The 16,648-nt window shown below is 40.9% G+C and overlaps 1 protein-coding gene and 1 long non-coding RNA gene across 7 annotated transcripts in view; both read right to left on the bottom strand.

The window, feature by feature from the left end:
- Positions 1–16,648, bottom strand: part of ZNF521 (zinc finger protein 521) — a 232,744-nt gene that overhangs the window by 124,799 nt on the left and 91,297 nt on the right. For all 6 annotated transcript variants that reach the window (XM_074820558.1, XM_074820525.1, XM_074820533.1 and 3 more), the window contains one exon: positions 11,078–14,430. In XM_074820558.1, coding sequence (XP_074676659.1) covers positions 11,078–13,990 — 2,913 coding nt within the window. In that variant the 5' untranslated portion in view covers positions 13,991–14,430. The remainder of the gene's footprint in view (positions 1–11,077; positions 14,431–16,648) is intronic.
- On the bottom strand, positions 4,796–9,695 carry LOC141933216 (uncharacterized). Its single transcript, XR_012626032.1, has 2 exons — positions 6,803–9,695; positions 4,796–5,693 (listed from the first exon to the last, which is right to left on the bottom strand). It is a non-coding gene; the product is annotated as an uncharacterized LOC141933216 (long non-coding RNA).

The following is a 16,648-nucleotide window of genomic DNA, read 5'->3' as shown; positions in this document are numbered from 1 at the left end:
CGACAAAGCATTTTTTTCAACAGTATTGGCTTCCTTGATTACATATGCTATTTCTGGATCTTCTGTATCCCCCTTTTAACTGAATACTTGTTCCCTATATGAAATAACCAAAATTATGTCTTATAGCTTTTAGTGCACAGTGTCTACCGTCTCTCAGGCTCACAGGCATCCCTAGTTTATTCTATACTCCTTTCACACCTCTCTTGCATGCACTACCAAAAATGGCTTTGACATGTACCTGTTAACCTACCAATGACCTCCTGTTTACACCTAGGTACATTATTTACCCTTGTCACACCAGTTAAGGGGACTTTCAAGGCTTCTTCCCCTCAGTTTCAGCACAGACCAAGGGTATGGATCAAGGACACAGCTGAGACAACCTGCTGCCGCCAAGAGAGTGATGCCACACCTCCCCAACCTCCAATTCCCCTCTCCCAGACCAATCATTCACTCACACTTTCACTGACATTAAATCCAGGGTGGAGCTAATTCAACCTGTTAAACCAACAGAAAGGTAACCTGACAAGAGAAAGCGAATAGCTTCCAACAAATCATACACAAAACCATGTTAAAACTTGCACATTAACTACAGCAACTTGCCAGTGCTAACTCCTAATGCTGCCAGATGATTTTTTACATAATTTTTTTATTAAGCGTTAGCAGTGTGCTTGGCCCTGCGTAAGGCACAAGAGCAACCATGGTCCCAGTTTATTTGTCCATTTAGCCATTTTTCATCATAGCTCAGATTATTTTTGACAGTACCTTAATTGAGGATTTCTTTTCTATCTTCCTGGATGCTTATTTTGTCAACCTTAAGCTCTTAAAAAACTAAGCATATGTTAGCCAGTTTCACTGCATAGTTAGCTATTTATCTTGCTTATGGGGCACTGTCATCTTGCATTTTTTTGAACTGACTAATTGCTAACTCTTCTCATTGCTCACACAACACCCTTTAATTAGCATTTCCTGATTGCTTTTAAAAACATGTTCACAGTGATTTTATGAGGATTTTATGAGGATTTTCCTGTTCTTCTGCTTTTGTTTAGCAGGGTCTTAAATATAACAGGGTCTCAGTGTACATGCCTAGAGAAAGAATACAATCTATGCTGTAAGGTAAGCAGAATGAAAAATGGAAGAAAGACATTAATTTTTTCTAATTTCTTTCATTATGGTTACTTATTGCTTTAATACCCAAAATTCACTGAGTCAGAAATACAAATGTCCGTTCTAGCAGTACTTCCTTCTCTACCCTGCTTGAAGTCATGGTCTGCTGTTCTGTCTTTCACCTTTACATTCTGGATTCTGCATTTAATCACATTTGTCTTCAATGTCTCTTAGTTACAAACCTTTCCTTCCCCTGACTGATGAAGTGCATTAACTTGCAATGTCTCATATCCCGCAGAAAGAACCACATCTTGCAACGTTTAAAAATTACACCTCTTCCCTTTGAGCTCTCTAATCCTTTAACTCTCTAGGTCTTTGAAACTCAGTACTGAAGTGAGGTACCTGTCAGAAAAGTGACCCTAAAACCTAGCAGCACATGGCTGTATATTTATTTTTTCTCAATAGGAGGTTTACATAGTTTATGAGTACAAACAGCTTTAAGTACTTTGAATTTGATTTGGGATCTGAAAGACAAATATGCTTCTTTCTGTCTCTCTGTCCTAGGGCCTGATCCTGGGTGAGGCCAAGCCTTTGAGCACTGCAAGCGTATGTGATGAGCAGTGCTCAGGAATCCAGGCTGACTGTGTCAGCAACTGAACTTTCTGTCAGCATCCCCACCTCTTTCTGTCTCCTTACACTGCACTTAAAATCAAAGAACACTGCCAACCTGAGACCCTCTGAAGCCAGAGAGCTGCTAACCCATCAAGAGGCATCCCAACATTCAGCATCTCAGTATCAGAGCAGCTGTGTGGCTATGGACATTAAGGAGAAACTATGATCAAGACTGCACTGATGATTTTGCAGATGATGTGGCATCAAAGCACAAGCAGTAGAGCATGACTTGGCAGGTCTGAGATGCAAAAAGCTGATATTCTGAGCAAGCTGATAGACTTTTTTCTTTTTAAAGTTGCTTTTTTCCCCTTTGTTTTAAAAAAAGGCATACTGAGACAGACTGTCATTCAATAAAGCCACTACTTTCTTCACCAACAATCAGCAACAGATGTAGCCCAATAAAATTAATAGTTTGCAAGTACGCACAAGAGAATACTCTTTTGTCTCTTTTCTCCATCACAAATTTTGTAAAAGCTCTCTGGATTTTAACAGAAAGGCAAAATCAGGGGCTTTTTATATACCTTGTTTGGTTTGACTTAAACACTAAATCCGCTTTTCTCCCACACTATGGAAAATTAATGCTGATTAATTTCACTTTCCCAAGTATGACTCAGGACCCTCCCCCCTGCCCTTAACTGTCCACTTTCAACTCAACATTTATTCCTGCAGAATTCTGGGCTATAACTTACTAAAATAATTTAATCCTACAGAATAGAAGTTGTGCTCAAAAATATGCAACATTAATATTAATGTACAAACAGAAATATATTACTCATACATAATATATAAGAAATTAATTTTCATTGAAGTATCAGGAGAAGGATTAAACCCCTTAGATCCTTCTCATGCAATTAGCTCTGCACTTGGGGAAGTCAATGGGACTTCATAAATGAAGGCTTCACATGATAACACTGGCAAGACTGGGGTTTCACAAAGGCTTGCCTACACTACGAAATATGCCATGAACAGAGTTCTATGATCATACTGCTGTAATTATAGTACTACGCTATATGGATACTCTTAGGCCACATCAATGTTAACAAATATACTGGCAGCATCTGAGCTGGCACACAGCTGCTGACACTGCAATGCTGCTTGACTGCATGCCCGGTTGAAAAACCTCTGCTGGGGCAGCACAGCTGCCCAAGGAAGTGGTGTACCAGCAAAACAAACACTGCTGAGCCAGTCTTCAACGCTATCCATAATGATTTGTATCTAGCTGTTTTTTTCTGCGAAGACATACTTGCTTTTCTTTAAGGGAATTAAGGGAACTTCCCAGAATTCCCTCTGTCCTATTTCATAATCTTTTACTTTCACATTACTTCTTAAAATTCCAGCAGTTCCTCTTAGGTACATCCTGTAATAAGCTCATTTCTTTTTGCATGGGGCTTCAGTCTACCATTTCCCTATCAGAAAAAAGATCGCAGAATTTGTTTCAGTAGCAGAATGTCGTAATTCTAGGTCTGCAGGACTTCAACCACTCAACCACCATCACACAAACTACCAGCTGTGAAGCAGGGAACATAAGAAAACTGAGGCGCTATAGTTAAGACAGTTCAGGAAAATCATCAGGTGATGCCCTGATTAGGCCTATGAAAGAAGCACCAAGCAGCAGAACAGGATCAGTTGCAAGTTGGCCACTGTCAGTGATGTTTGCAAGGTTTTCATACGCAGCCAGCCATGTTCCTAGAATTTGGCACTGAACCTATTCCAGTCATCAGAGCAGAAACCAAAAAAGAGGACTGCTGTAGCAGTGGGAAAACAAGTACAAAAGGAAATCTGGAAGGTTGGAGTCTCAGATCATTCTTTGTTGGTGAACCACCCCATTTCCTACTGGAAAATGTAGAGGAAGAGGTGGCCTTCCAGATATGAAAAACCATTAAGTGTGCCTTTTTGCTCAGAATGTTGAATCTGGATAATAGGTAAAAACCAGAGTAAGTCCATCCCACACAGGATACCAAAACTGTGGAAGTATGATCGAAGGGGACAAATACCTCCTTCTCTCCTACCTCCACCTTGTTTTTGAGTACACAAGCAGCAAGCAACTTTTAAATGGCCATATTTTAAGTGGCTGTATTTTTAAGTTGCTCTTCAGAGGCATTTCACAGGTATTACAAATGATCAATGAATGCATGTGAGGCTCTCATCTTGATGAATTCAGGCCTCTAATAAAAACTGTAGGCAGGAGGTTTTTTTCCCAGATTTGCACATTATTACTGGTAGGACTGTACTGAGATGCTCAGTATCAGGAGAGGCCCCTTTTATTCCCTGATTTATGAAGCCATCTACTTAGCAACAAAGATTTAGCCACCAAGGAAGAACAGGATAACATCAACAGACATCTGGTAGATAGGCCCAAAGGATGGTGGAAACCACAGAATCATATAATGCTTGAGACTGACCTCGGGGGGTCCTCTGGTCCAGCCCTCCTGCTCAAGCAGGGCCATCTAGAGCCAGACCATGTCCAGATGGCTTGTGAGTATCTCAAAGGATAGACAGCCTCTCTGGGTAACCTGTGCCAGTGCTCAGTCACCCTCACAGTAAACGTGTTTCCTGACCTTCAGAGGGAACCTCCTGTATGTCAAATTGTGCCCACTGCCTCTTGTCCTGAAATGTCCCATGGCGAGACAGATGTCAGCAAGAGACACATTTCTGCTGTCACATTCAGCAGAATACACTGTATAAAATACTACAGGTAATGTTTATACAATAATCTGTAGTGCAATGCAGGAAATGGAATAGATGAAAGCTGGGTTTGGGAGGAAAAAAAAGTACCTAAGGGTTTTGAACAATCAGGCATAAGATCAATTACTAGTCATCACAGAGCTATGGGAGGTCAAAGAAGCAAGATGCTACATATCAGGTGGTTCATTCATGTTCATTCTGCAGAACTTTGTGAAACAATCAGTACTGGGCTACGTATCAATTTTAAATTAACGGTTAGCCCATTTTATTTCCTTGATGAGAGAGTAACAAATTCCTGTGTTATGCTTATTGTATGAGACAAATAATACACACATTACGTAAAACAACTTTATTAAGCAGTGGTAAAAAACTCCTCAAAACATTTACAGTCACTTGAGAAGGTGGTCTGTGAGCTCCACAAAGAAAAGATCATGAGTTCTTATGGATTCATTTGTTGTGACTGATTGACTTTTGTGTAAAAACCAGGTATAAACTTCAGTTAAAGCCATCTTCCTGGTCTCTAAAAGGCCTCTTTCCTGTCTGGATTCTATCACCTGCTGGGTCATCTCTCTTCCCAAACGCTGTAAAAACTTCATAGGCTTTGAGATTCCTATTCATCTATTAAGTTTTTCTTGAAACTCGCCCAGAGTAGTCCAAAAGTAAGAGGGGGAAGAAAGAGAACTCTCTAGAGGTATGCAAACCAGCAGACAAATAGAGACATGCCATGATCTCCCGTATCTTGTTCCTAAAGATACTCAGGCTAGAAAAACAGGGGAAATTTCTTGTTGTTTCTACTCAGTTCTGATGTCAGAATACAAATACTCATAACTATTCTGATTTTCCTCTGGGCCTGTGCGGAAGGGAAATTGTGGCATGTTACCCTGGTCACTTGGCCAGCAGATACATGCACCGGGAAAGCCCCATGAGGACAGTGGGTTGCATAGCTGACCTGCTGGGAGTATACATCTCAGGATGTTTTGTCTCATAAAGCTTTGTTGAATCTACATTGGCCCTCTCTAGAGATGCTTAAGTTCTTCATCCACATTCCTGTGTCCCTCTCCAGTTCTTCTGCCTTTCTTCAAGCAGGCATTCCCCCCCACCACACTGTGTCATGGAAATCTTGGTTTGGTGCTCTTGAAAACTTTGGAGAACATGTTATCCTTTCTTCTCCTCATGCAAAGTTTTCCACAGGTGTGAAAAAGGTGCCTCTCCAAATTCCTCATCTGAAGCCTCTGACAAATAACAAGACAGACAAACTATTAGATTTTAATGATCAGTGGACAGGAAACTAAGCAAACACTACAATTACCCCTCTGTTCAGCAGCTCCCAGCCAACATATGGCCTTCCTTTCACAGACTGAATTCATGGTGTGTGTGAGGAGGTGGGAAGTTTGCTGTTTACCTTTGGTAGGATTTACAGCAAGAGGATAATAACTACCACTATCCTTGTTAAATTCAGAGAGGACTCTGTCTCATAGTTCACTACTGACAATGTAAAGACGAAGAGAAGAGAAATGCTTAAGCCTGTATCTTGTTAACCACTTCATGGCAGTGTTACTACCAGAAATTAGAGCATAGTGTAGTGTGAAGGAAGCCTACTGTAGCAAGAGAAATGGGGTAGCCTTTCCTATAAATACATATGGTCACATCTTAAACAATACTTTCCTGAAAGCAATGTCAAAACAATGAAAGACAAAAATGGTATTTTTAGTGAGCTCATTCTGAAACTCCACATGTAGAAAATACGTTTGCCACAGATTAGTTCCACAAACTATTTCAAAGCCAAATCTTTGTGCCAGCAACAAACCTTCTTTACCTTCTTCTGTCCCTGGATCCAGAATCCAGCATGAAAATCACTTGTTCTGGGCCTGGATTCACTGACAGGAAACCCAAAGCACTACTCCTTATGTTTACATTACAAGTTTATGTGCTTATTCATAAAAATCCTGTAGCCAGAATGATCGACTTGGATTGCTGATGAGGAGGATTATTTTAATTTCTTTATGTATTTCAATTAAATGCATGAGTATTGATTTCAGTGCATTTTCTTCAGTTAAAAGCACAGTGATTTATATTGCTAAAACGCTGTTGCCTGCCCTGCCAAAAGCATGCATCTGGGAACATTTCTGGGTTGCTCACAGTCTTTTCTCTCTTCTTTCCGCCTCTGACTGCCAGTGCATGCTGTTGAAACAAACCAGCTACTTCAAAAGGCAGTTCCTGTTTTCTGTCTTTGTGAGTCTGGCAGTGTTTTGAGAAGGGGGGAAAATAGTAAGAGAATAAAGGTAGATTCAAGGCCCATGAATAAAGAGAAAACAGTGTAATGATGAAACAGTACACCTACCTGAGCTCCATTCTTTCTCCCAGGGTGATACCATTTCTGGATTCATCTGAGGTCGGATAAGTTGAGTTTCAAGGAGCCACCTGCTCTCCGCAGCATCTGAATTTTGTGACCCCATCTCTACAAGCTCATTGTCAGCCTGCATTTTCACGGCTCCTTCCAGAATGGTGCTGTGATGTGCCCAGTGTCCCCTGCTGTGACATGCCCATCCTGGCATACAGTTCTGCACAACCGCAACAGGACAGAAGAGCGGCCCCAGATTCACACGTATTCTGTTCTTCAGCTGGTGTGACAGTTGCTAGTTCTCTCCTTTGTGCAGCATGTTTGATACTCTCTACTATAGTGAGTTTCTGCAAGTCTTTTGCAACACCTAAATAAGCATCTTTATTCCTGCAGTAATTTGGCAGTGTACTTGCACTGCTCCTCTTCTCAGGACCAGAAAACCCGGAGTGTTCTTGTATTATTAATGAAGGACTGTCTGCATTGCCACAGGTAATACAGTATTCACATGAGCTTCACATTCATGGAACAAAGTGATACATAACTTAAGCTACTTACAGAAGCAATTATGCTTGCTGAGCATCCTCTCTGGAAGTTACCAACAGGACCCCAAACTGAGCACAGTTGCACGTATGGATACACTAGCATAAGATAGGTTTTACCAGTAATCTGTTGGTGCAAGCTGGAGTCCATTCCCTCCTCCCCTGCCAGCTAGGCAATTAACAATATAACTATTATTGTACAGTTATGCTGGTATGATTCTGCATGTACAGAAGTTGCAAAGCTTAAGAAGTGAGGGCACACCTTCTGCTGAGTCAGGAGTTCTCTCATTAGGTGCACAACAGCGTATTAAGGAGGAACAAGAGAAGCAAGGCCACACAGTTTTTCCTGAATACTGCTTTTCATCTTTCAAGTGCTTTACAAAAAATGTATCGCAATTAAGCATGGCAACACGCTTTGCAGGTACTATCAGTATTATTTTCTGAGTAAGGAAAATGAAGTAGAGATGTTCCACGTAGATTTGTCAGAATCAACAAAGTAAATGAGTGACAGAAAAAGGACTGATGTCTAGTTCCCGATTCACTATCATATCAGACCTTGTTCTCCACTTTTAAATATTAACTATCACCAAGAAGTTTATTATCCTAGCCCAACAGTGTGCTTGCAATGATTCAAGATCTTTACAAGAAATGTACAACCTGCATTCACCATCTCATTAAGCTCAAAGAATAAATTACAGATTTACCAATTTTAGAGCTTTTGCAATAGCTAGCTATCCACAATCTGCCTGTTTGATCTGTCTGATAGCTTACAGGTACTAGATTCAGCAGCATGATGGGCTTAATGAGTTCTGACCCGTTCCTTAGGTTGTAACTGATGATGACCATTGCCCATCATTTCCCACTCCAACTGAAAGGTAACTTTCAGTGAAGATGATTCAGGTCAACATCTTTCACTTAGCAAACAGGGTGAGCTCAGCAGGTGATAGGCTCGGCTGATGACATTATACCATGTTAAGGTAATTGCACCCTATCATGTCATTGAGTACAGGCTAAAAAGGGAAGTTTTCAAGCTCAACCATGAGAATACTTGGCAAAGAAGCCAGAATTGACACTTTTTTAGTGTTATCTTTTATCTTAAAAAGGTATTTTCTAGTGTTCTTACTATAGTATCTATTACTGAGTAACAAAGGGTATTCAGCACTACTAATGGTCTGACAACTAGTCTCCATATTTTTCTTGCCTTAGGAAAGAAATGTCCTTTATATAAAAGTTGAAATCTCAAACCACATGACTCTCAATAATGCAAATGAAACCTTCACTCCTTAATATTATGATTTTTTTTTGTTGAAAATTTCCCCAAAATAGCACGTTTAAGTAGCCATCTTCAACATCCCATTCAATTCAAGAAATATCCTTCCAGTGCAGTAGCAAAGCCACTGACTAATAAAAGATTTTAGAAATCCAATTTGTTTTTACTGTTTGTGTTATATGCTTATGTTTTCATTTCCCTCAGCCTGGACATCCACTATATAGTGTAAAACATTTGTGTATTACCACTTTCAATTTTGATTCTCATTGCTATAATGCTTGCGTCACTACAATTTGAAACCAGAAATATCTGTTAGAAAAATAAATTATCTTTCAGGATTTTATAAACATGCATTTATGGTTTCCAGAAGTATTAATGCTCTATCAGGAACTCGATAGCTTTGTGCTTCCCATGAGAAAAGAATCTGAAAGTCTACGTTACTTGTGTGGAGACTAGAACCATAGACACTGAAAAAATCAGTTTACATGCACTGAATGGGGGCGAGGGACAAATGGTGATTTGAAAGCAGGTAAAAGCTATTCACAAATCTTGCTGTAGTTTAAAAGGCTTTTTTGTCTTAAATACATTTCTAAGAGAAAAATCGACAGGAGTAAGAAGAGGGAACATGATGTCAATCAGAAGAAGACATAGGAACCCTGGTTATACCTGATCCAAGTACAAGAAGATTCACTGATGACACTGAAGGTAACTGACCTTGTATCACCACAACAGACCCGCAAACCTCTTTTTGTCTAGTTTACGAGAAAGACAAGTTGGTAACATCTTATCACGGCAACTGTCTTAACACACACGACTCTGATTGTGCTTGAGGTAGCAGGAATTGGCTTCCAACAGGGCTGGGAAGAGAGATTTCATGTAATCATTTGGGGAAAGATGACAGAAACAGAAACCGGGATGACTCTGAAACTACCAAAACCATGGAGCTGGTAATCCTGTGGTTCCCACTCAGTAGCAGTACTACAGGACGATCAGTGCCGTGAACTGCACCGAATGGGAGCCATTCCTTTTCCCTCTTCTTTGAAAAGAAGATTCTTCTTGGACCTGCAGTTCTCAGTCTAACAACCTGCTCCTTCCATAAACCCCACACCACATCCTATTCCTCACATGTCCCCCACCACCACCAAATGTGCAAACTAGAGATGCAGAAGTAATGAAAACATAGGGTCCTTCCCTGAGGGATGCATCCTGCCTGGTAATTCACCCTTGTCTCCCAGCTCCACTTCCCATTTCATGGCACTCCAGGCCCTGTGCTACCCCAGCAGCCTTCTCCCAGCCTATCTTCATCTATGTTCTCGGTAGCTCCACAAATACCTACCTCTTGGTCCACATATCCTTATCTATCTTCCCTCCTCCCTCTCTGCCTCCCTCCTGCCCTCCAGTTTGCACAACACTGTTGGATGACATGCTGAGAGATTTCTTACCCAACAGATGGGCTCACAAACAGGGAGTGAGGAAGGTGATGGAAGAGCAGCAGCTCCCTAGCCACAGGGTATCCATACACATTCACAGCAATCGGTTGCACCCTGATTGTACCATTACAGGCTAAAAGCTTTCTTGAAACAAAAGCTATTATTTCTTATCATTTGTGCTGTGTTTTTAGGCTTCTTGAACTGTAAGGGGTCATTATGCAAGACACCATGCCTAAAATATTAACTCTAAGTCATTCTATTGATGATATTTCTGAAGATAAAACAGATTCCCTCAGTACATGACCCCCCTACCTTCTCATATACAGCTGTTATTACTTGGTCACTGGTGACTAAGGAAGCAGTTGAAATATTTCAAGAGTTTGATATTTACTTTCTAAGTTATGCTGCATGAATGGGATTTCAATCATCAGGCACTAGGTGTTTCAGCGACATCAAAATGTTGTTCATCAGGAACGGAAAGAAATACACAAGCAATTGCATCCAAAGGACTGATTTCCCAATTTACCTTAGGCTAGCGTTGCACTTCTACTTAATCAAAATATGCTATAAGAGGAGAAAATGAATGTCTACAACACAATTTACAAAAAACCCCCTCAATTTGTTGCTCACAAATATTTTTTAAAAACCCACCCCTTATGCCAGCATTCTGGCTCACTGTATTCTATTCCTCTGTCGTTAATGCTCTCTGCCGTAAGCACAACTCCTAGCTGGGGATTCCAGCACGTAAGGGAGCTAGGGTAAGATTCCAGATCTCAGTTGTGCTGGCATGAAGATAGGTCTCCTCAGTGATACAGAAGACAATATCCTAGGGAGACTGGAATTAGTCCTATTCCGCACAATTCAATCCAAGATGTAAGGCATATCAAGAAGCAAGTAATTACTAGCTAATGGCTACGGATGGAAATGTAACATGGTTCAGTCTAAGCATTTGATGAGAAGTGACAAGACAGCTTGAAAAAAGGGGGATTTTTTCCAAAAGGATGGAAGGTGTCAAGAGCAAAGAAAAAAGGGTTACCTCTTCAGTTTGGGAGGGGCTGATTCTGGGCATTGGAGATACTTGTGGTGTTTTCAGCTGTGTACTGTTGCTGTCTGGAACAAGCTCTCTGTGGATTGACTGAATATGGTTTTGGAGTTCACTTTCTGATTCAAATTTAACATTGCAACTAGAACATCGAGTCTTCAGTCCCCCTGCCTTGTTTTTGTTTTCAATGGAACTCAAGTTCTCATTTTGGCCCATGCCTTGTCTGTTACTGCTTGAAGGGATGTTGACACTTGGACTACCACTTTTACTGAGATTAACACAGCTAGCACACAGACCATATGGCAGACCGTTGATGTCAAGTTTCACTAAGTCCTGTTTTGAGCGGAATTCCTTCAGGCAAGAAGCACACTTGTACAGTTTCTGGAGATGCTGTGCGCGTCCTGTGGACTGCACGGCAGAACCGTTTCCAGTTTTCTGCATGTGGAACGTGCCATGGATTTTCAGTTCCAGCGTGGAGGTCACTGTCTGCATGCACACCACACAGCGAAACCCCGTCAAGGAGTTCCTCAAGTCAGGGTGCATTTGGCAATGCTCTAAAAATTCCTCCTCACTCTGGAGGGGCATCTTGCAAATCCTGCAGTTTCCAGTGTCCAGGCTCTTACTATGTGTGACCTTATGTTCAGTAAGAGTCAGAAGAGACGGAAACCGCTCGCCACAGATTGGGCACATATAATGTTTCACTGGTCCCAAGTGTGTCTGCATGTGTTCTCGGAGCCCATTTTCAGAGAAGAATGTTCGAGAACACACATTACACTTGTAATTCCCTTTAATGAGTTCAGCCTTTTTCTTGACTATGGCACTTTCTCCAGGTCGAATGTTGTGGTCTCGAAGCTGGTGATTTTGCAGGAGAGTCTCCATGGTATAAGCTGCTCCACAAATGTCACAGCCATACATAGGCTCAGATGTGTCCACATCTTCTTCGCTGCCATCGTGGCTGTTATGGGACTCCTGGCTATTTGTCAACAAGGTCTGGAGTTCCACTTCCTCTTTCTGAACCTGCTCAGATGCCCCATTCGTTCCACAGTTTGGAGTTTTCGTTTCAAAAACACAATGTTTTTCCCTTAAGTGCTTTTCCAGCAAGATGATAGCATGGAAAGCTTTGCTGCAGAACTTGCAGTTGTACTTCTTGCTGTGTGTAGTAATGTGACACTGCAGCTCCACCTCTGTACCAAAGGACTCGCCGCAGAAGATGCACTTGTGTACTTTGCCTTGGTTCTCCAGGTGGTTGTGTTTAACATGAAGCTGTAGGTCAGTCTCATTGCGGAAATCCCAGTTGCAAGACGTACATCTGTATACCTTCTTTTCATTGCTGTGCTTCACAGCCAAGTGTAGCTGAATAGAGACTTTGGAGTCAAAAACCTCTTGGCACAAGGTGCAGCGGAAGAACACAAATGTATGCATGTCCAGTAGGTGTTTCTGCAAGTCATCCACAGAAGTGAACTGCTTGTCACAGCTTTCACAGATGTAGTAGGTTGAGGTGATCATGAAATGAATGGTAACATGCTTCAGCAGAGACTCCTGATTTGGAAATTCCTTGTTGCACTGAGGGCAGGTCAGTTTTGGCAGGACAGTGTCCAGATGTGTTTTTAAATGAGTCTGAAAACCGTCCAAGGAAGTATACTTAGCACCACACTGATTACAAATATATTCACCTGCAGGACGAGGAGGAGCACCTCCAACTGCCTGCATCATCTTTAAAGAGGTCTGCTCAATGGTTACAGGAGATAAGGGACTCATGGCTCTGGATTTTTTTCCATTGTGGATGTAATTCAGTGCCAACGGAATGTTCTTATGGTTCTCCTTGATATGCTTGTTCAGTTTAAGAACACTATTAAATATTGGAGAATTAGTACAGTAAGAACAAGAATACACTTCCACCACTGGATCTTTTGGGGTTCCAAGCACAGGGGAACCAAAACGGGAACTGCTAAGATCACAATGGACTTGTCTAATATGCTCTTCCAGAGAAGAATCTGTAAGAAATCCCATGTAGCAATGGGGACAAAAGAATGCATTACTGTCCTTAGCAGCAGGATTGGCAAATCCATGAGAACATCGGATGTGTTCCTGAAGGGTGTTGAGGTCATTGAACACTTCAGAGCAGAAGTTGCACTGGTACACCATGGCGGGCATGGTAGAAACAATCAGTGCTGGGTCCGGAGCTTCGTGGACTTGCTTAAGATGTTCATTCAGATTGTAGAGAGATGGCAATACCTCCAAACAATACTGACAGATATGGGCTTGTTCGGGTTTATCTAAATGCATAGTTTTCAGGTGTATCTGCAAAACTGCAAGGCTGGAAAATAACTGCTTGTTGCAATAAATGCAGCTATAGGTAACTTTTGCCTGTTTACTCGAAGGACCAGTGATATCTGGCACTTGCTGAGCTGCCCGCTTCCTTCCACGACCTTTTGGTATAGGAGGAGCCGTTTCCACCATTGTTGAACTATCCACTGAGAGATTCGAATCTGGAGTGGTGCTAGAGACTGAGGTGTAGCCCACAGTTACCAAAGACGGGCTGTTGCTGTGGTTGCACGACTCTGGCTGCTGGTGACTGTCCATGTGGCTGTACAGCTCCTCCACAGTATGAAAGTTCTCAGAGCAAATGCTGCATGAATTCTTCTTCTCACCATTATGAGCCTGCTCCATGTGATTCACCAGAGACGTTTCCTCTACAAAGAGTTCATGACAGTAAACACACTGAAGAGCAGATCGGTCTTCATTAGGGGAACACTCGGGGTGACATTCTGCAATGTGCTTCTGAAGATCTTCAGGAAAATCAAAGCCTTCTTCGCACTGGCTGCATTTCTGAGTGTCTTTCATTTTCCAGTCCTCCATCCGGGAAGCGGACTGAGAGCCATCTTTGTTCCTCTCGTGAACCTGCATGTGACCATGCAGCGAACTAGACGACAGGAATCCACGCCTACAAATGGCACACTTATATGGCTTGTTGGACGTATGAGTCTTTAAGTGAATTTTAAGATGATCACTCCTTGAGAATGCTGCATCACACTCGCTGCAGTGATACTTCTTGTCTCCCGTATGAAGCTTTATGTGGCGGTCCCTGCTCCGTTTGTGTTTGAAGAGACGACTGCAATACGTGCATTTGAAAGGGAGCTTGTCACTGTGACTTTGCTCGTGGTGCTTTAAGTAGCTGAGGCGGCTGAACGATTTGTCACAAAACTGGCATGGATAGGGCAACCCTGGGCCTCCTTCCTCTTCACCAAAATCACAACCTTCTCCATGGCTCGGGGAAGTCTGGTCCTTGCTGGAAGGTGATGATGCTGGCCATGAGCAAGTGGGGTCATCCTCAACATCCACTCCATCTGAAATGAGAAAGAAACATGCCCGCAAGCTTAATCCCTAAAGTTCAAAGGAGATAGCAAATGCATATGAACAACACAGATCTGCTACTCCTAAATAGCTAAAATGTATTAGACTAGGGTATTTCTTACACCTGTATCCAGAGCTTCAAGATCACATTTATTTTTATCAGACTGTAAAACATTAAAAGTTATTAAATAGTTCTGTGCTTGTATTAACTTTTTATTGCTTTCTTATCATTCTTTCTCAGTTGCAGGATATGCATTATACATTGACAACTTTATTAAAATGCAGATTTTAATATATTTAATGTTTCTTTTGTATCAATTGTAAAATGATTTGCATATTTTGTGAGCATCTGAAGAGTCAAAGGAAAGGAGAAAATATTACAGGAATGATTTAAAATTAATACAGTAACCCACATGCCTAATATTTAATGAAAAGATTCCCCCTGCTTTGCCACAGGGTTTTTTTTTCCCTTCAAGTTGATGCTGAACACAGAAATCTTTTATAGGCTATTACTGAGAGAGACTTGGGTGTTACTCTAAACAATAAGAGGAAAAATTACAGGGGAGGAACAGGACAACAGTATAAACAGTGATGTTTTCTCTAATAAAGTGCAACCAGATTTCTCCAATAACAATACAATTCAGTTACTGAAAGCTGGCAGCTGGATCATTAAACGTTCAAAAAAACCTAACAAACCAACAGCCAGGATCAAGGAAAATGAGAAAGTTTCAAAGGGTCAGTTGTGAACAGCACTTTTTTTCCCTTTTTAAGTTCAAGAGGTTGCCCACCACTTCTTCCTTTTTGCAAAGGCCTCAGCCAGCTGAACTTCCTCAGTCCAGCAAAACCTGTATGTGAGGTGATCACAGACAAAGCAACTTGTAAAAAACTGGAAACAGGAAAAATGATAAACGATTAAGGTAAAAGCTGAACGATTCATGAGTAACGAGGAAAAGACAAAACAGAAATGCTAGCCAGATAAGTAATTGAACTAGTTATCCATGATACTACCTCATCTACAGACAAGGCAAGTTGCTAACTGTTTTTTTCAACAGATGTGCTGTACAGTTTTTCCACCTTTTGTTTTAAATGTAGATTACAACACTATGATGATCATACTTATCTTAACCTAAAACTTCTTTAAAAATATTAAAAGAATGCTTGAAAGACCACTCTACATCAAATAATTCTTCTACTCCTTTCCAGGGGCAATGCTTGGGGTTTTTTTCCTTTTAAAAGTAAAACTGACTACAGTAACAGTACAGAAAAAGACAGGATAAACCTCTTGAAAAATATCTTTCTTAAGGTATTCTTGTCAAGCAGTAAGATTCTTAACATCTTCAGCCTTCTCTCAAGAAATTTACTACACCAACATAAAAGTTAGAGCTGGTCTGTATTATGTAAACAAATTCCAAGCCTGCATTCTTTAAGGTAACAAGATTTTACTAGATTATCAACCTCTTGCTTATCCACAGGAAACAGATGAGGATTCATTCCTTTCCTGCATCTAGAAACTGATGACAACACCATCTCACTATCAATGCCAGATGGCAACCATCTAACTCTGAGAAAACAACCAAACACCATTGCTGGATGCCTGCCCATTGACACAATGCTTTTCAGGATAAGTTGGAAACTGCATGGGTTTTTATCCTCTTGTTTACATCTTGCAGAGGAGGGTTTCACAAATTACACACACCTTTTGCAAACACACATAATATATACCCATATTTACCTACATATGAATCTGCACTAATGATATATATTTAAATAACAAAACCAAACCCCAGCCCAAGTGCCATGTCTGGGAACTGAACACAAAGGTGTTTGTTTTTTTAAAATGAAAATTGGAAAATAAAAATCCTCACTTCCAGCAAAAGTACCAGCATCTGCTAAAATGCTTCCCAATGTACTGAAGCAAATTTACTCATTGCCATATATACTAAATAATACCAGCCAGGTGAGTTTTTAAGTTGGTACGTTAATGACTGCAATATTCACAGGAGACTTTTAATGCAAATCTGTGAATTGCCCTTTCAAATTGCTTGGTTTTACTCTAAAACTGGAAATGATCAAAACAGTGGAACAAGTATTTACAGAAAAAGACGTTCATTTTTTCTACATTTCAAAATTTTATTTTAAATTATCATTTTTCAGCCAGACCTTTTAAGTGGAAAAACTTTTTGTCCTTTAAAAATCAAATATATTTCTGAC

Source organism: Strix aluco, chromosome 1 (genome assembly GCF_031877795.1).
Source record: "Strix aluco isolate bStrAlu1 chromosome 1, bStrAlu1.hap1, whole genome shotgun sequence".
Taxonomy (NCBI): domain Eukaryota; kingdom Metazoa; phylum Chordata; class Aves; order Strigiformes; family Strigidae; genus Strix; species Strix aluco.
Note: the sequence above shows the minus strand (reverse complement) of the source record. Positions and strands in the feature narration are given on the sequence as shown.